At 46.8% G+C, this 20,020-nt stretch overlaps 1 protein-coding gene across 1 annotated transcript in view; it reads right to left on the reverse strand.

Moving 5' to 3' along the window:
* PTPRQ (protein tyrosine phosphatase receptor type Q) overlaps positions 1-20,020 on the reverse strand; it is a 140,886-nt gene that overhangs the window by 70,928 nt on the left and 49,938 nt on the right. Inside the window, exons 20-25 of the mRNA XM_054173787.1 lie at positions 18,669-18,834; positions 17,558-17,851; positions 16,699-16,974; positions 14,925-15,076; positions 13,081-13,222; positions 11,186-11,455 (exon numbers count right to left, since the gene is read on the reverse strand). Coding sequence (XP_054029762.1) covers positions 11,186-11,455; positions 13,081-13,222; positions 14,925-15,076; positions 16,699-16,974; positions 17,558-17,851; positions 18,669-18,834 — 1,300 coding nt within the window. The remainder of the gene's footprint in view (positions 1-11,185; positions 11,456-13,080; positions 13,223-14,924; positions 15,077-16,698; positions 16,975-17,557; positions 17,852-18,668; positions 18,835-20,020) is intronic.

Here is a 20,020-nt window from a genome sequence, read left to right on the forward strand (position 1 = left end):
AATGGGCAAAATTGTTCAGGTGAAATAGATGTTGCCAGCCACTCTTACTCTGAACTTAAAACTATCTTTAAGGCTCAATACTATACATTCCAGGAATTAAAGACTCAGCAATTCAAAAGACATCAGAACAGAAAAAAAGGGAAATTGTAGAATCACAGAATGTTGGGGGCTGGAAGGGACCTCAAGAGACCACCCAGTCCAACCCCCCTGCCAGAGCAGGAGCACCTAGAGCAGATCACACAGGAACACATCCAGGCAGGGCTTGAATATCTCCACAGAGGGAGACTTCACAGCTCCCCTGGGCAGCCTCTTCCAGGGTTCTGTCACCCTCACAGGGAAAAAATTCTTCCTCATTTTCACATGGAACTTCCTCTGCCCCAGCTTCCACCATTGCCCCTTGTGCTGGCATTGGGCATCACCCAGCAGAGCCTGGCTCCAGCCTCTGGGCACTCATCCTGCACATCTTTATCAACATGAATGAGGTCACCTCTCAGGCTCCTTCTGTGGTGGGTTGAAAATCTCCCCTCCAACATTAACTTTGCCAGAGCAGCCCAGTTGGAAGAAAATGAAGTGATATTTACAAGCAAAACTATAATCTACAATGAAGTGCAATGAATATGTACAAAACACACTGGGTTCACAATATTTACAGTCATTTACAATTAACAACACAATAACCCCACTGGCCAAAAACCAGGGGAGCTGCTGCTAGCTTCTCCACTCCCTGCCCTGCTCCGTGCCACCCCTTGGATGTAAAGGGACAAGTGACAGAGCAGGGAGATGTTTGACTTAGCCAAAACAATGCAGCCAAGTTCAGGCAGAAGCCAGCAGAAGCACAAAGTTAGTATCTCCCAGAGCAAAGAAGCCAAAAGAGAGAAAGATTATTTTCATTGCTAGCTTATGTTTGTTATCTGTCCACTGGATTGCTTAGAACTCCTCATTATTTTACTTTTCACACCCAGTAGAGATTTATTTACATTTTACCACTTTCTGTACAAGGTCTGTGAAAAATGTTAAAGCTACAGCCTAAAACTACCACATCTCCTCTCTGAGCTACAGAGCCCTCAGCTCCCTCAGGCTCTCCTCCTAAGGAAGATGTTCCACTCCCTTCATCATCTTTGTGGCTCTGTGATGGACTCTTTCAAGCAGTTCCCTGAGGTCCTTCTTGAACTAAGGGGCCCAGAACTGGACACAATACTCCAGATGTGGCCTCACCAGAGCAGACCAGAGGGGAAAGAGAACCTCTCTCAACCTACTGACCACAGCCCTTCTAATCCACCCCAGGATGCCGTTGGCCTTCTTGGCCACGAGAGCACATTGCTGGCTCATGGTCAAGCTCCCATCCACCAGGACCCCCAGGTCCTTTTCCCCTTCACTGCTCTCCAGCAACTCAGTCTCCAACCTATCCTGCTCCATGTGGTTGTTCTTTGGGAAATTTTGATTCTGCTCCTTCTCACTCAGATGGGATTCTTCTTGTTTTGAATTTTTTTATAAGCAGTATGACCTCACCTTCCCAAGTGCCTGACACCAGGAACTCTTGCTGTAATAGGAACAGCCAGACTTGGTAGGCTTGGAATAAAAGTGTGAAAGTATGCAATGTGGAGATGGAAATAACTGTCTCTAACGTCTCTTAGTCAACCATTGCTAACTTCCACCTTCTGAAAACTGCTTACACACAGGCTCACAGGATGTTAGGAGTTGGAAGGGACTTCTGGAGATCATCAAGTCCAACCTCCCCTGCCAGAGCAGGACCAGAGAATCCAGCACAGGTCACACTGGAATGCATCCAGATGGGGATGAAAAGGCTCCAGAGAAGGAGACTCCACAACCTCTCTGGGCAGCCTGTTCCAGGGCCCTGGGACCCTCTCAGTGAAGAAGTTCCTCCTCATGTTGAGGTGGAACCTCCTGTGCTGGAGTTTCTATCCATTGCCCCTTGTCCTATCCCAGAGTGCAAGTGAGCAGAGCCTGTGCCTTCCCTCCTGACCCCCAGCCCTCAGATATTGATAGACATTGATTAAATCCCCTCTCAGCCTCTCCTCACCAGGCAGTGCTGCAGTCCCTTCAGCATCCTTGTAGCCCTCTGTTGGACTCTCTCCAGCAGATCCCTGTCCCTCCTGAACTGGGGAGCCCAGAACTGGTTGCAGTATTCCAGATGAGGTCTCAGCAGGGCAGAATAGAGGGGGAGGAGAACCTCCCTGGATCTGCTGGACACACTCCTCTGCACCTCAGAATCCCATTGGCCTTCTTGGCCACCAGGGCCTATGCTGTCCTATGGATAACTTCTTCTCCACCAGCACTCCCAGGTCCTTCTCCACAGGGCTGCTCTGCAGCAGATCCCCTCCCAACCTGTCCTGCTGCAGTTTATTCTTCCTTCTCAGGTGCAGGACTCTGCACTGAGCCTTGTTGAACCTCATCAGGTTCCTCTCTGGCCAGCTCCCAGTCTGTCAGAGAGTTAAACAAGAGCCAGTTTAAAAGCTAGTCCATTTTAGCTGGTCGCTTGCATAGACAACACAACTAGCAATGCAATCTCTCATTGCAGCAAATCAAAGCAGGTGATTTGAGTCTGGAGCAGACCAGAGGGCTGCTCCGAAGGCCGCAGCGAGGAGCAGTGACACCCAGTGGCTCACTGTCCCTTGCACTTGATGGTTGTGCTCAATGAGACAATTTCAAGACAACTCTGCTATTGGGTTACAGATACAAAGAGGATTACAATTACTCTAGCATGGAAAATCAGATTTCCATTCCTCAGGAATGACTAAACCGCCCCCCTCCAGCCCTCCATCCCCCCCCACCTCCCCCAATCTTTTCCTCTACACAGATGGTATTAATTTGAGCAAACCATTCCATGCTTCCTAGAGTAATCATGCAGCTTGTTGAAATTTTCTGAACATGACTCAACTATGATGAAGTGATCACTCCTCACACTAAAAACAATTCAAGCAAAAATTGCATCTTTCTCAATTAGGCTTTCAGATTAAATGGGAGTTGTACCAAGACTTCTGTGCCTGCTTTTATACACTGCTGCTTTGAAATGTGCCTGACAGGAACTTTATCATCATTCCTGGTTTCCAGAAAGGTGCACTCGAAGAAAAGCCATGAGAAAAAACCAAAGGGCTGTGTTTGTGGTGGTGAAGGACACTAAATCTCTAGGACTTCATTGTGGTCAGCTATCTGCAATTCTGATGCTCATCCCACACTAAAATTTCCCAGGAATCACAGGTAGCATCCCCTCAGTCTCATCAGCAGATACCTGACAGCCTTTCCCTCTTGAATTAGATTGAATTTATCTGGAGATGCTAAAACCTGTCCAGAGAAGGGCCACGAGGATGAGCAGAGGGCTGGAGCTGCTCTGCTATGGAGACAGACTGAGGGAGTTGGGGCTATTAAGTCTGGAGAAGAGAAGGATCCCAGGAGACCAAATTGTGGCCTTCCAGTATCTGAAGGGGGCTACAAGAAAGCTGGGAAGGGACTTTTGAGGGTGTCAGGGAGTGATAGGACTGGGGGGAATGGAACAAAATTAGAAATGGATTGATTCAGATTGGATGTGAGGAAGAAGTTGTTCCCCATGAGGGTGGTGAGAGACTGGCACAGGTTGCCCAGGGAGGTGGTGGAAGCCTCATGCCTGGAGGTTTTTCAGTCCAGGCTGGATGTGGCTGTGAGCAGCCTGCTGTAGTGTGAGGTGTCCCTGCCCATGTAAGGGGGGTTGGAACTGGATGCTCCTTGAGTTCCCTTCCAACCCTGACAATTCTATGGTTCTATCACTGTTCATCTGAGATCAAACTTTTTATTTGAGAATCTCAATGCAAGGAAATTCCTGGTTGAAAACAAAACAAAACAAAGCACCAGAACTGTGCAAAGGCTCAGATCAAGTTGATCTGGGCCATTGGAACAACAATACGCAGTGGGGGGGGGGGGGGGGAATTATCATATTTACAATGTGAAGATAACCTGAGGGCACCAAAGGACACGCACAAAGAGATCTACTGAGGGAAGAGAGAAATTACAGCTTTCTGTAAAGGCTGCTGTGGAAAGCAATGCCTACAGCTGCACAGGTCAGGAACAGAGGACAGTAATCTGATACTGCATAGTTAATAAAAAAACCCACCCCTCCCTGCCTACAGAACAGCTGCTTGTAGCTGGAGTTTGGATTAAAAGAACAGCGGCAGCCTCAAAATCTGATGGGTGGTATTAAGAGCATCGAGAGGGGGAAAGTGAAGAATAAAGCAGAAGCAGGCAGTAGTGGGCACACAACAAACAGCCTTCAGAAATTCACCCCCCCCCCCCAACATTAACCTTGCCAGACCAGCCCAGTTGGAAGCAAATGGAAGCTGTATTTACAAGCAGAACTACACTCTGCAATGGAATGCAATGAATGTGTACAAAATATCCAGGAGTTACAATATTGACAGGGATTTACAATTGATAAACAACACAAGGACACCCCCTGGTCAAAGACCAGGGGAAGCTACTAGGTTCTCCTTTCCTGCCTACCCAAGACCCCTCGGTACAAAAGAAGGGAGAGAGGAGCAGGGAAAGTTGCTGTTAGGCTTAACCAAAACAATGCACCAAGGTCAAGCAGAAGCAAGTTAACATCTCTCCAGAGCGAAGAAGAGAGGAGAGAGAGGGAATTGTTTTGGTACAACCAATCTTCTGGTAGATAACTTTCCAAAGGGATTGTTTAGAATTATCTCTGCTTTACTTTTCACGCCCACTAGTGATTTATTTCCAACTTCACTACTTTTCTGTTCAAGATCTGTGAAAAATTTTAAAGGCATAGCCTAAAACTACAGCAGTGGAGGTATCTGAAAAGCAATATTCTGTACTGGTTGTGCCTGTTAGCTTCTGGGAATTAGGTACCCAAAGTGGTTCCCTGGCTTATTCTAATAACCCTTGATTATACCAAACACCACATAAAGTCCTGCTCAGTATGAACAAGAACAAGAACTTCAAAGAATAGGTACCAAGGGATTTTACTAGCACAACTATGTAAAAAAACCCCAACCTTTTCCCCCTGACTTGGGCCTGATACTATCAGACATGCTTCAAAGGAAATTGCACAGCTGAGAACATGGCTTACCAAAGCCTCTCTGGATCAAGTTTCCTAGCCCTTAGCACATGAGAAAACCCAATACCTAAGTGTGAGTTCTAAGCACTGGAAAAAAATCAAATGCTACACATCCAGGGAGAAATGCACACCTTTAAGCCAAGCTTAGAAAAGTACTGGAAAGCTGTCAGTTCTTGAGGCATAAATTAGAGTGCTCAGCTTTCCAAAAAACTGGGCCCCAATTTCTTTTTAGAATAACTGAGGTCTGGGGGTCAAGAGGGAGGGCACAGGCTCTGCTCACTTGCACCCTGGGATAGGACAAGGGGCAATGGATAGAAACTCCAGCACAGGAGGTTCCACCTCGAGGAGGAACTTCTTCACTGGGTGGCTCACAGAGAACTGGAACAGGCTGCCCAGAGAGATTGTGGAGTCTCCTTCTCTGGAGCCTTTCCAGCCCCATCTGGATGCCTTCCTGTGTGACCTGTACTGGATTCTCTGCTCCTGCTCTGGCAGGGGAGGTTGAACTCAATGATCTTTGGAGGTCCCTTCTAACCCCTAACATCCTGTGAGCCTGTGATATGCTAACAACTTGCAAACTCCACAAAACAGCACCAATCCCTGCCACAGGGAGTGAGTGGAGAACATTTCCAGGGACATGTTGAGAGGAGACCTTATTGCTCTCTACAGCTGCCTGGAAAGTGGTTGCAGTGAGGCTGGTGTTGGCCTCTTCTCCCAAGTATCTAACAACGGAACATGAGGTACTGGCCTCAGGCTGTGCCAGGGGAGGCTTGGATATTAGGAAACAATTATTTACTGGAAGAGTGGTCAGGCTCTGAGCAACCTGATCTAGTGGAGGATGGCCCTGCTCACTGCAGGGCAGTTGGACTACATGACTTTTGGTGGTGCCTTCCAACACAAACCATTCTATTCTAACTTCTCTTACACATTAACACAGAGCTGACCTAGCCCTTACAAGAAAAATCCTTCATCCTACACTATATGATTCTTCTATTTTTATCTACCTATTTTCTATCTGTTTTCTACCTATTATCTATCTATTTTTATCTGCTTACAAAAATAACATCAATGCAACTTCACTGGCAGCAGGCATTTGGTCTAGTGGAGATTTGCATCAAAGCCTTTTGACACAACAACAAATCAGAAAATCTGGGGAAAAAAAAAAAAGAAATCACATTGTATAAAGAAAATTGAGCTCTGGGGTTGGGGGAAAGCAGTTTCAGTCATCTGGGAAAGATATGTTCCAAAGACTCTCAGTCATGATTCACTCTGCAGTTTTTCAGTGCTTGAATTGAAGTCATTGTGCCCCTGTACTCTGCACTGGTTAGGCCACACCTTGAGTCTTGTGTCCAGTTCTGGGCCCCTCAGTTTAAGAAGGACATTGAGACACTTGAACGTGTCCAGAGAAGGGCAACGAGGCTGGGGAGAGGCCTTGAGCACAGCCCTGTGAGGAGAGGCTGAGGGAGCTGGGGTTGCTTAGCCTGGAGAAGAGGAGGCTCAGGGGAGACCTCATTGCTCTCTACAACTACCTGAAAGGTGGTTGTAGCCAGGAGGGAGTTGGTCTCTTCTCTCAAGCAACCAGCACCAGAACAAGAGGACACAGTCTCAAGCTGTGCCAGGGGAAGTTTAGGCTGGAGGTGATACTGTTATACTATTTACTTGTTATGTCTTCTTTCATATCCTTCATGAAGTATTTACCCACAAAGTAATATCACCACTAGAAAGCCAACAGTTTTTATAACATACTGCAGCCTCTCAAAGGACCATGACAGGGAAGCTAGGTTAGTCACAAACCACTGTTAATCATCTCATGAATTTAAGCTTCGTGATTCCTGGTTAATTGTACCCTGATATGAACAAATTTCCCTCAAGAAAAGGAAAGAAAAGAGAAAAGAAAGGGAAAAGAGAAGGGGGAAGAGAGAAGGGGGAAGAGAGAAGGGAAGAAGAGAGAAGGGAAGAAGAGAGAAGGGAAGAAGAGAGAAGGGAAGAAGAGAGAAGGGAAGAAGAGAGAAGGGAAGAAGAGAGAAGGGAAGAAGAGAGAAGGGAAGAAGAGAGAAGGGAAGAAGAGAGAAGGGAAGAAGAGAGAAGGGAAGAAGAGAGAAGGGAAGAAGAGAGAAGGGAAGAAGAGAGAAGGGAAGAAGAGAGAAGGGAAGGGAAGGGAAGGGAAGGGAAGGGAAGGGAAGGGAAGGGAAGGGAAGGGAAGGGAAGGGAAGGGAAGGGAAGGGAAGGGAAGGGAAGGGAAGGGAAGGGAAGGGAAGGGAAGGGAAGGGAAGGGAAGGGAAGGGAAGGGAAGGGAAGGGAAGGGAAGGGAAGGGAAGGGAAGGGAAGGGAAGGGAAGGGAAGGGGAGGGGAGGGGAGGGGAGGGGAGGGGAGGGGAGGGGAGGGGAGGGGAGGGGAGGGGAGGGGAGGGGAGGGGAAGGGGAAGGGGAAGGGGAAGGGGAAGGGGAAGGGGAAGGGGAAGGGGAAGGGGAAGGGGAAGGGGAAGGGGAAGGGGAAGGGGAAGGGGAAGGGGAAGGGGAAGGGGAAGGGGAAGGGGAAGGGGAAGGGGAAGGGGAAGGGGAAGGGGAAGGGGGAAGGGGGAAGGGGGAAGGGGGAAGGGGGAAGGGGGAAGGGGGAAGGGGGAAGAGGGAAGGGGGAAGGGGGAAGGGGGAAGGGGGAAGGGGGAAGGGGGAAGGGGGAAGGGGGAAGGGGGAAGGGGGAAGGGGGAAGGGAAAAGAAAAAGAAAAAGAAAAAAGAAAAGAAAAAAGAAAAGAAAAGAAAAAAAAAGAAGAGAAGAGAAGAAGAGAAGAGAAGAGAAGAGAAGAGAAGAGAAGAGAAGAGAAGAGAAGAGAAGAGAAGAGAAGAGAAGAGAAGAGAAGAGAAGAGAAGAGAAGAGAAGAGAAGAGAAGAGAAGAGAAGAGAAGAGAAGAGAAGAGAAGGCAAATGATCTTGCTAAGAATGTAAAGGTCAAAGTATGCAGTGAGACACTGAGCCAAATTTGATTTCACTTTATGTCAGGAATAAATGCATTGTCAGTGACTCAGGGCTGGCTCCATATTCTGTGACTAATCTTAGACCACCATAAATAAGAAGCTGACAACAGCTATAAAGCTGTTTCCATTCCCATCCAGGAATCTCCAACCCCTAGTATCCAGTCATTGCAAAACAATTCATGCAAACACACAGTTGAGGGAAAGTCCTAATAATAACAACTGGTTTGTTGTAAATATGACTAAGCAACAATGCGTAAACCAGCGCCAAAACAGCAAGAAAGGGCCTGGGCAGTGTAAAGTGGCAAACCCTAGATGTGTTCTAATATAAATCCTTCACTGAGAAAAACTCCCAGTGATAAGGCAGAGAAACCATATGTTGCAATGAAATACAGTTTGCATTTCCCCTCCTGCTTGTACCACTCTGTCACACAGACCACAACAGACTAGCAGCCTGAATCTCAAGTCCAGGCTTAGTACCACATCCACAGCTTCTCCAGGCTTTCATAGAATTGTCAGGGTTGGAAGGAACCTCAAGGAGCAGCCAGTTCCACCCCCTCCTGCCATGGGCAGGGACACCTCACACTGCAGGAGATTGCTCACAGCCACATCCAGCCTGGCCTGAAAAACCTCCAGGCATGAGGCTTCCACCACCTCCCTGGGCAACCTGCGCCAGTCTCTCACAACTTCTTCCTCACATCCAATCTCAATCTCCCCATTTCTAGTTTTGCTCCATTCCCCCCAGTCCTATCACTCCCTGACACCTGACTTGCTCTCCCATTTTCCATACCAGTATTCTGTGCATTTTATTTTTTTTATTAGCAATTGATTCTCATCGCTAAGTGTAGTTTAAAACAGGACAAAGAGGTTGTTACAGGGTGCTCCAAACTCCCCTTCCCACTTCCATCAGCAGAGGTTTGAATGGGGACAGTCAAAGGTGCGGAATCGCCTTCCTCTCTCACTGGGGGGCAGGTAAAGAGGAGACTCAGGGGTGACCTTATTGCTCTCTACAACTACCTGAAGGGGGCTTGTAGACAGGCAGAGGTTGGTCTCTTCTCCCAGGCAACCAGTACCAGAACAAGAGAACACAGTCTCAGGCTGCAACAGGGGAGGTTTAGGCTGGAGGTTAGGAGGAAGTTTTACACAGAGAGAGTGATTGCCCATTGGAATGGGCTGCCTGAGGAGGTGGTGGGGTCGCCGACGCTGGGGGTGTTCAGGGCGAGGCTTGACAGGATGCTTGGTTGTATGGTTTAGTTGATTGGGTGGTGTTGGATGATAGGTTGGACACGATGATCTCGAAGGTCTCTTCCAACCTGGTTAATTCTATTCTATTCTATTCTATTCTAAAAGGCTCCGTTCCTCCTGCCAGGGTGGAGGTCCCCTCACCTGTGGGGGCAGCCTGCTGGGATTTGAAGCTGTGCTCACCTGGGTTCTTCACACCCAGGATACATTGGCACTGGACACGTTGTCTAGGAAAGCCTTAAACAGAGTGACCAGAAAGCGCTCGGCACTGTCGTTTTTCCACTCTCATTCTGGCTCACCTTGGACTCTCTCTGCATTGAGATTGGAGAAACCAGCACTGGGACCTGCCGTCTCCCGGGACCTGCCTGTCCTGGGGTCCTGCTCCCTGCCTGCTGCTGGAGTGACCCTGCCTGCCATGAGCTGCAGTTTTCCTTGCACTGCTCAGACAGCGCTGCTGCAGGAGTTTCCCCCCGTGGCAGCTGTGTCTACGGACACTTTGATTCTGCCAGGTCCCTTTTCCTTCGGATTTGTGCCACGTTATCCACAAACCGCATTATAAACCCTGCAGTTCTGGAGCCTGCCACCGAAGAGAGTCCTAGGGACCATCTCCAAGTTCCTGCTCCATCCTGGTGAGTACAACCTGGCGTTCCCAGACTGTCCCTAAGGTCCCGGCTTGCCCCTGATGTTATAAGTGGGGTGAAGCTATGTTGTGGCTTAGCCTTTTCCATTTTCTGCATTCTCTAAATTGTACTGAAGTTGCCCATGAGCATCCTGGTAGAATTCATGACCTGGTGGAATTCATGACCCAATAGGACCTGTAAATAATTGAATCAGTTCTGCACATAATTTTGGAGTGGGGTTTTGGGGGAAAATAAAGATAACTCTCTGCTTGTAATTCCCACCTCGTTAATTCAGTCCCAATCAGAACAGAGGTAGCCCTGTTTCTCATCAACCACTGCCAGCAACAAATTGAAACAACAGAAGAACTGAGTTGCCTGAGTTGAAGCAGCTATTTCTGGCTTGCTTGTTTGTCTTAGTTTAGCTCAGAGCAGACAGAAAATAGATTTTTTTACCCCTCTCAAAAGGAGTAAAATAAAAACTTTCCACCCAGATTTGGAAATTTCAGTGGATGTACTCTGTACAAATCTTTACACTGTTTACATGAATGCCAAACACCCCAATTCACATTTCAGCTTACAAGCGGCTCCGTGAGCCAAAAGCCTTCCAACAAGCCCAGGCTTCAATGCCCCCCCAGGCCTCCCACCCTTCCTCCCTACCCCCCACACTAGGCTGAATGGCTCTGCTACAAAACTATCTTTGCCAAGACTGAGCCAGGCAGCAAACCTCCCCCACATTGCAAGAGATAAAGGATCTGTGCTCAGAAGGGAGAGAGAAGCAGAAAAACCACCAGAAAAAGGATGGAATGATCTCTGTACTCAGCTTATCTCAAGAGAATAGAATAGAATAGAATAGAATAGAATAGAATAGAATAGAATAGAATAGAATAGAATAGAATAGAATAGAATAGAATAGAATAGAATAGACCAGGTTGGAAGAGACCTTCGAGATCATCGTGTCCAACCTATCATCCAACACCACCCAATCAATTAAACCATGCAACCAAGCATCCTGTCAAGCCTCGCCCTGAACACCCCCAGCGACGGTGACCCCACCACCTCCTCAGGCAGCCCATTCCAGCGGGCAATCACTCTCTCTGTGTGAAACTTCTATCTAGCAGATACAGGGCTGATGGGATGCAATAACAGAGATTCCAGTTTCCTGTGCCTATCCAGTCCCTTGGAGGACTTGTCAGCTCTCTGGTTCTTGAAGGCATCTAGCCTTGCCCCAGCACGCTTGTTTCACAGCCTTGATTTGAATTAAACAAAAATCCCCAACTGGAATAATCTGTTACCTTTTTCTAGCAGTGTAGTGGCATTGCAGGTCTGTTCCTCACCATCCCCAGCAGATGTTGCAGCCTTCACTCTAAACTGGTAAGTCATATTGGAGAGCAGGTTTCTGAAAGTCTGCACCGTGTCATATGGCGAAAGAGATGTAGAATTTCCTCCAACTGTTATGGTGTAGTGAGTGATGATACCATTGGATGAAGCAGGAGGGTCCCACTGCACCAGGATTGATTGCCAGCTCGTTGCAATGCAGTGGACATTCTGGACAGCTTCTGGGACTTGAAAGATACACAGGCACCAAAGATGAACATTTCCCCACAATGAAAATAGTAATCACAGAACCATATTGTCAGAGAAGCACACCTGATGTGGGTAGTGGCTGTCAAGCATTCCAGTGGCAGACAAACTGGTAGAAGAAACATACCAAGAGAACAAAACCATGCCTTTGTCCTCACTGGACTGCTGGTACTTGAAATAGTAGAGGCCATCCATCCTGTTTTTTCCTAGTCCTGTGCTCCAACTTCATTTCACAGTACCACGGTGCATTAGAGGTTGGAAGGGATGTCCAAAGAGCATCAAGACCAACCCCCATGCCAGAGCAGGATCACCTACAGTAGTCCACACTGGAATGCATCCAGGTGGGTTTTGAATGTGTCCACAGAAGGAGACTCCACAACCTCTCTGGGCAGCCTGCTCCAGGGCTCTGTGACCCTCCCAGTGAAGAAGTCTCTCCTCATGTTGAGGTGAAACCTTCTCTGTTCCAAGTTTGTACCCATTGTTCCTTGGCTTATTACTGTGCACCACCCAAAAGAGCTTGGCCCCCTGCACTTGGCACCCAGATTCCAGACTGAACAGCCCCAGGGCTCTCAGTCTCTCTTCATAGGGGAGATGCTCAAGTCCCCTAAGCATCCTCCTGGCTCTCCTTTGGACTCTCTCCAGCAGGTCTGTCTCTGTTAAACTGGGGAGCCCAGAACTGGACACAGGATTGCAGCTGTGGTCTGAGCAGGGCAGAGCAGAGGGGGAGCAGAACCTCCCTAGCCCTGCTGGCCACACTTTTCTTGTTGCACCCCAGGATCCCATTGGCTCTCTTGGCCATAAGGGCACTTTACTGTCCCATGCAGAACTTGCTGTCCACCAGCACTCCAAGGTCTTTCTCCATGGAGCTGCTTCCCAGCAGGGCAGCCTCTAACCTGTCCTGGTGCATATCTGCTACAGTTTTGCACACTTTCCCAAACTCACAGGGCTCCCAAGGTCTCTCTGTAGAATGTTGAACATCTTCTTTCACACGATACAATAATTTCTTGAGTCAGAATTGGACCTAATTCATTAATTAAGCCAACTATATCATGTAGTCCTCCCCAGCTGTCAGGAAGAATATGATCCAACGGATCAGAACATTTACTTAGTGGCTAGCTTCCCTTCCTAAAATGAATTATTAAAAATATTCCAACATTTGTGTGTGTTTAATGCAATTTCCAGTTCATTTGCCAGCCTTTTGATACTGCTAAAGGTCTCAGTTATTTTCACAGGGATCCCAGTGATCACTTTGATCAGCGAAGACTGAGATCTGTCTAATTTTTCCTGCCATGCTCTGTGATGCTATTAAAAGATTTATGGTAGAATTTTCCTCCCTTTATCTGTGATGCTATTAAAAGATTTATAGTAGCCTTATAAGCCTCTCGTTTCAGATGAGGACCTTTCTAATTCTACACTTCCGACGTCAAACTTCAACCTCAGCCTATCCGGTACAGCAGGAATGTGAAATGGCTTTGACTCAGGCAGAGGGCAGTGAGAGAGTGCTGTGCTCTGATTTCTTTGGAGGAAAGAGGAAGGCTGTGCTTCACCCAGACAAGGAAAACAGACACACAACCAGAACTGCAGCTCAGAAGAGGTCACCTCTAACCTGATTCCATTGTTGTGAACTGGACGGCGTTACTGAACTGGTTTCCATTCCCAAGCTTGGTGAACGCAGAGACGCTGATCAAGTAGGGGCTGAATGGTTCTAATCCAACAAGATTTGCCTCGTGGTTTGAACCTGAAACGTTCTTGAGGGAGGAAAAATTTTTAGTATGCAATTAATCTGTGCAAATATTGTGAGCCTCACCTTGAACCTCCAGAAATGCAGGGAAGATTTAGAGCGATAGTCTTGCCTGTTCTACTCTGAGTAGCTTTCATTCAAAGTAGTCCCTGAGCTCAACCAGAAAGAATGCAGGGTCAAATTCTTTCTTTCTCTTCCCCTCTCCCTGATTCACTGTGGCTTGTGAGAAAGATATGCCAGAGGATGGTATCATAAATATCACTGCTGAAACAGATGAACTTCACATATGCCTTGTTAACCTATGTGGAAAACTTCTGTCACCTCCACACAGCCACATCAAGCCCCCTCTCACCTTCTACTTCGTTACTACACCTCTGCAACAGAAGAGGTCATAGAGTCATAGACTGGTTTGAGTTGGAAGAGACCTTTAAAGGTCATCTAGTCCAACCCCCCCCTGCAGTGAGCAGGGATATCTTCAACTTCAGGTTGCTCAAAGCTCCATCCAACCTGACCTGGAAGGTTTCCATGAACTGGGGCAACTACAACGTCTCTGGGCAGCTTGTGCCATGGTTTCATCACCTTCATTGTAAAAAATTTCTTCCTTGCAACTGATGTAAATCTTCCTCTTTAAGTTTAAAATCAAACACCTCCCCCCCCTTCCCCCCCTCCCCCCCCTTGTTTTGTTGCAATGGGCCCTGCTATAAAGTCTACCCCCATCGTTCTTATAGGCCCCTTTTAAGTACTGAAATTTTTCAACCAGCTCTCCTTGCAGCCTTCTCTTCTCCAGGCTGAACAACCCACACTTTCCCAGCCCATCCTCACAGCAGAGTTGTTCCATCTCTCTGACAATTTTTATGGCCTTCTCTAGACCTGCTCCAACTGGTCCATGTCTTTCTTGTGCTGTAAGATAAAGACTATCTCCTGTCCTGGTCAGTTCCCCCCTCGGTTTGGTAGGTTTAGGCTAAGATGCTTTACAGCAGCACAGCACCCTAGAGCTGCCTGTGTGAGAGCAGGGAGCGGCACATAGCCAGCAAGGTCTCCAATCTGCATGAGATGGGGGAATACAAGAACTGAAAGTTTATAGGTCATAGCATCTCATTTCATAGAATCATACGATCAAGCAGGTTGGAAAAGACCTCAGAGATCATCATGTCCTATTACCTAGTACCTAACACCTTCTGACAACTAAATCATGGCTCATCCAATCCCCTCTTGAACACCTCCAGGGACAGTGACTCCACCACCTCCCTGGGGAGCACATTCCAATGGCCAATCTCTCTTTCTGGGAAGAACTTTCTCCTCATCTCGAGCCTAAACCTCCCTTGGCACAGCTTGAGACTGTGTCCTCTTGTTCTGGTGCTGCTTGCCTGGGAGAAGAGACCAAGCCCCACCTGGCTACAACCTCCCTTCAGGTAGCTGTAGACAGCAATAAGGTCTTCCCTGAGTCTCCTCTTCTCCAGGCTAAACACCCCCAGCTCCCTCAGCTTCTCCTCACAGGGCTTGTGCTCGAGACCTCTCACCATCTATCCAGCCTGTCAAGGTCCCTCTGCAGAGCCCTCCTGCCCTCTAACAGATCAACACTTGCTCCCAACTTGGTGTTGTCTGCAAATTCACTAATGGTAGACTCAATCCCCTAAAGCAGGGAAAAAAAAAACCCACAACAAAAAAAGGCATTTAAAACCTGAGGCCCTGTTAGTGATAAACCATACCTGGTAAAAGAGTTTTTCAGTGTTGTTCTTATAAATCTTAAAATTGTATCTCACAATAACACCGTTTGGCTGGGGACTTGGCGCCCATCTGAGCCACACGGAGTCCGCAGTGTAGTTGGTGACGGTCAAATTCTGAGGTGGAGCTAATGGCACTGCAGAAAGAGAAATCCCACTGAGTTGAGTTCCAGATTACAAACAAGCCAGCTCTGGTGGGCTGAACATTCCCCCAGCATTTACTTTAGCCAGGCTAACTCAGGTAGAAGCAAATGAAGCTGTATTTTACAGGCAAAAACTACACTCTGCAATGGAATGCAATGAATTTGTACAAGATATACAGGAGTTACACTGTTGTAGAGGTATTTACAATTAGAATACATAGAATACATAGAATAAACCAGGTTGGAAGAGACCTTCAAGATCATCGCGTCCAACCCATCAACCAATCCAACACCACCCAAACAACTAACCCATGGCACCAAAGTTAATAATAAAAATAATAATAAATAATAGTTAATAATAAAAAATTCATAAGTAGCACAAGGATCCCCCTGGCTAAAGACCAAGGGAAGCTCCTAGCTTCTCCCTCCCTGCCTCTCCCCTTATTCCCCTGTGCAAAAGGGAGAAGAGAAAGGAACAGAGAAGTTAGACTTGGCCAAGGCCAGCCAAAGCATGCAGATTATCTCTCCTGAGTGAAGCAAAACAGCCAGAGATCAGGAGAGAAGAGGAAAAGGGAAGAATTGTTATGGCACAGCTCCTCTTACCCCAGACATTTATCCAATGAATTTGTTTGGAACAATCTTTGGTTTTCTTTTTTACACCCAACAGTGATTCATTTATATTGTTGTACTTTTCTGCTCGAAATCTGTAACTAAACTCTAAAGGCATAGCCTAAACCCACCACAGCATGGCATTCACCATGCAGCTGAAAGGAGGCCCATGTCAATGTGTTAGAAATATTTCCATGTTGTGTCATTTTCCAGCAGCATGAGGGGATGCAGAGAAAGGTATTGTTGCTTGCATCAACCCCCCTGACACTTGCCAAAGTGGCACACATTCCAAAAGCAAAGACCACTTCTCCTTGGGAGATATTTTTGGAATCCTATGCAGAATGTGTCTTCCTCTGGCACGTTGTCCTGGGAGGAATGTAACTCCAAAAAGGCTTTTACTTACAGTATTTCCTTAGAATTGTAGAATCATAGGATCAACCAGGTTGGAAAAGCCCTCAGGGGTCAACAAGTCCAACCTATTACCTAATACCTAACACCTCCTGACAACTAAACCATGGCTCCAAGTGCCACATCCAAGCCTTTTTTTAACACCTCCAGTGATGGTGACTCCACCACCTCCCTGGGCAGCACATTCCAATGGCAAATTACTCTTTCTGGGAAGAACTTTCTCCTCATCTCCAGCCTAAACCTCCCCTGGCACAGCTTGAGACTGTGTCCTCTTGTTCCAGCACTGAGTGCCTGGGAGAAGAGACCAATCCCCTCCTGTCCACAACATCCCTTCAGGTAGTTGTAGAGAGGCATAAGGTCTCCCCTGAGCCTCCTCTTCTCCAGGCTAAGCAACCCCAGCTCCCTCAGCCTCTCCTCACAGGGTTGTGCTCCAGACCTCTCCCCAGCCTTGTTGCCCTTCTTCTGAAAGCTCTTCATGCTCAGACCAGCTGAAAATTAACCCTTTATCTCAACCCTCTTCATGTCTATGTTTAGATCTAAGATAGGTACAGTAACACAGGGCCAATATTTCAGACTTGCTCACAGTTTTATTTGCTCACCTGACTCATCTGTGTAGAACTCAAGCATGGCAGATGGACCAAGTCCTTTTATTGTTCTAGCAGCTGCATAAATGCTGTATAATGTGAATGGTAGAAGGTCCTCCAAGATGATAAAGTTATTGGTGGTAGAGAGTGAATTATTCTTTTCTGGCCCAAATAAATGTAAATCATAACTTCTTATAACACCACATGGCTTAGCAGGAGGGTCCCATGAAAGCATAACTGAGGTAGTTGAGAGGTTTGAAAATGTTCTGATTATAGGTGCTGATTCTGGGACTACATGAAGAAACCAGAAAGAAAAAATGAGGACAATAGGAATTACAATGAAAAATGTGGTTTAGCTATCAGTTAAAATTGTGCTCTGAGGGGAAATTTCTATTTATGGTCTCAACATAGAAATGTGTACAACCATAGAATTGTCAGGGTTGGAAGGGACCTCAAGGATCATCCAATTCCAGCCCCTCTGCCATGGGCAGGGACACCTCACACTACAGCAGGTTGCTCACAGCCACATCCAGCCTGGCTGCAAAAACCTCCAGGCATGAGGCTTCCACCACCTCCCCGGGCAACCTGTGCTGGTGTCTCACCACCCTCATGGGGAAGAACTTCCTGACATCCACTCTGAATCTACCCATTTCTAGTTGTGCTCCTTTCCCCCCCATCCTATCACTCCCTGACACCTTCAAAAGTCTCTCCCCAGAAGCAGTTGTAGCAGTAGTTTTGTGCTGTTGTATAAAACATTGTTGTAAGTAATATGAGAAAAATACAATGATCTTTTCTTTTCCTTTTAGAAAGCCTTTTCCTCCCCGCCCCGCCGCCCTGCATTTCATTGGGAATGAATAACATTTACTTCTCTTACCATCTTCATCTGTTCTGATAAGCAGACTGAGAGCATGCTGCTCAGAAGATCCCTTTTCAGTGGCTGGTGTGATTTTCAGAATGTAATCAGTGTATTTCTCCAGCTGGTCCAAAACGATGCTTGTGGCGTAAGTAAGGAAAGACTTCACCATTTTATTGGTTCCGGGTTGCAGTAAACTTAGAGAAACATGAAAGAAGACTAAGCCATTTGGCTGGGATGGTGGAAGCCAGCTTACATTTACAGAAGATGAGGAAATGTTTTGATAGAGCAGATTTTCAACACAACCATCTGGAACTACGAGAGACAATAAGCAAAAACATAAATGCATGGATAATAGTAACGAAGCATCCAAGACAGAAATAAATCCTTGAAGCATGATTAGCCTGTCAATCTCATTTGCAATCCCTTGCATGGCTTTTGAAAATCACTTCTGTTTTACCAGGAAAAGCAAAATATTTTGAAGGCATAGAGGTTGTAATTGGTTAAATTAGTCTTGATGATGGCCTCACACAAAATTTTTGTTGCTTATATCCGAAGCAGCAGCTTGGGAGTTGTGGTGACAAGAAAGCTGGGGAGGGACTTTTGAGGGTGTCAGGGAGTGATAGGACTGGGGGGAGTGGAGCAGAACTAGAAATGGGTAGATTGAGATTGGATGTTAGGAAGAAGTTGTTTCCCATGAGGGTAGTGAGAGACTGGCACAGGTTGCCCAGGGAGGTGGTGGAAGCCTCATGCCTGGAGGTTTTTGCAGCCAGGCTGGATGTGGCTGTGAGCAACCTGCTGTAGTGTGAGGTGTCCCTGCCCATGGCATTGGGGTTGGAACCAGATGGTGCTTGAGGTCCCTTCCAACCCTTACCATTCTATGATTCTGTGGACTTACTATTACAGGGTGAAAACTCAGATCACAATGTCTTCCTTGAAAGGAAAATGACTGCAATACTGAAAACAGTGTTTGCTGGATTGTATTTTCTTTTTCAACATTACCATCATAGGAGTGAAAAAAACCCAAAAAGAATATTACAAATGAAGGAAAATGACTATTACAAATGAAGGAGTGTTTAATCAATGGAAGCACTGGTATACACTAAACAATAAACAAAAGTTAGCAACTTACTATCCTGATCTGTATACACATCTATCATGTCACTGGTTTGGTTTCCATCTCCAAAGGCTGTGCTTGCAGTTAGCCACAAGGTGTAATGGCTGTATTTTGCCAGCTCATCCAGAACTGCAGAGTGGGACATGCTGACATTGCTCTTGTTACCATAGCTTGTGAAATTCTAAAGTGAGGGGAAAAAAAGAATAAAATTAAAGCACAGCCATTGAAAATGTCATTTATTCAATGGGTTTTATGTCTACTTTTCCATTGAGCCATCACTACCATCAAGGGATATGATTCATCATCTGGGGAGGAATAAGGAACTGCACCAATACAGGTTGGGAGGTGATTTGCTGCAGAGCAGCCCTGTGGAGAGTGACCTGGGAGTGCTGGTGGATAACAAGTTCATCATGGGACAGCAATGTGCCCTGATGGGCAGGAAGGCCAAGGGGATCCTGGGGTATATTAAGAAGAGTGTGTCCAACAGATCCAGGGAGGTCCTCCTCCCCTTCTACTCTGTCTTGCTGAGACCTCATCTTGACTACTGTGTTCAGTTCTGGGCTCCCCAGTTCAAGAGAGACAGGGATCTGCTGGATCGGGTCCAGTGGAGGTCTACAAGGATGATAAGGGGACTGGAACACTCCCTGGTGATGATAGGCTGAAGGACCTGGGGCTGTTTAGTCTGGAAAAGAGAAGACTTAGAGGGGATTTAATACATGCTTATAAATATCTGAGGGCTGGGTGTCAGGAGGGAGGGGACAGGCTCTGCTCACTTGCTCCCTGTGGTAGGACAAGGAGCAGTGCAGGAGGATCCAGCTCAACGTGAGCAGGGACAAGAAGTTCCTCCTGTGAGAGTCACAGAGCCCTGGAACAGGCTGCCCAGAGAGGTTGTGGAGTCTCCTTCTCTGGAGACTTTCAAGGTCATTCTGGATGCATTCCTGTGCGACCTGCACTAGATTCTATGGTCCTGCTCTGTCAGGGGGATTGGACTGGATGATCTCTAGAGGTCCCTTGCAACCCCTGACATCCTGTGATCCTGTGACCATAGTGTACAGGAGACATAAGCCTATACTTTTACTCTAGTAAGTCCTGAGTTTTACTGAAGTACTCAAGTAATTTCTTGTGTGATATCTACTGTTACTCTGTAAGTACTACAGGTACATAATTGATTTCCTTCTGTTGTTTGGAGGTGTTGGATGCTAACCCATCTTTCTTAAAAACACATTCAATCCACAGTTTTGCAATGTGTTTATCCATACTGCATCAAGAAGATAACCCCCCTCAAACCCTATCATTTGTTAATTGCTCATAGATGACATGATCACATGTCATTGTCTTGCCTATTCTAAATCACAGAATCACAGAAA

The sequence above is a fragment of the Dryobates pubescens genome, chromosome 27 (assembly GCF_014839835.1).
Source record: "Dryobates pubescens isolate bDryPub1 chromosome 27, bDryPub1.pri, whole genome shotgun sequence".
Classification (NCBI taxonomy): Eukaryota; Metazoa; Chordata; class Aves; order Piciformes; family Picidae; genus Dryobates; species Dryobates pubescens.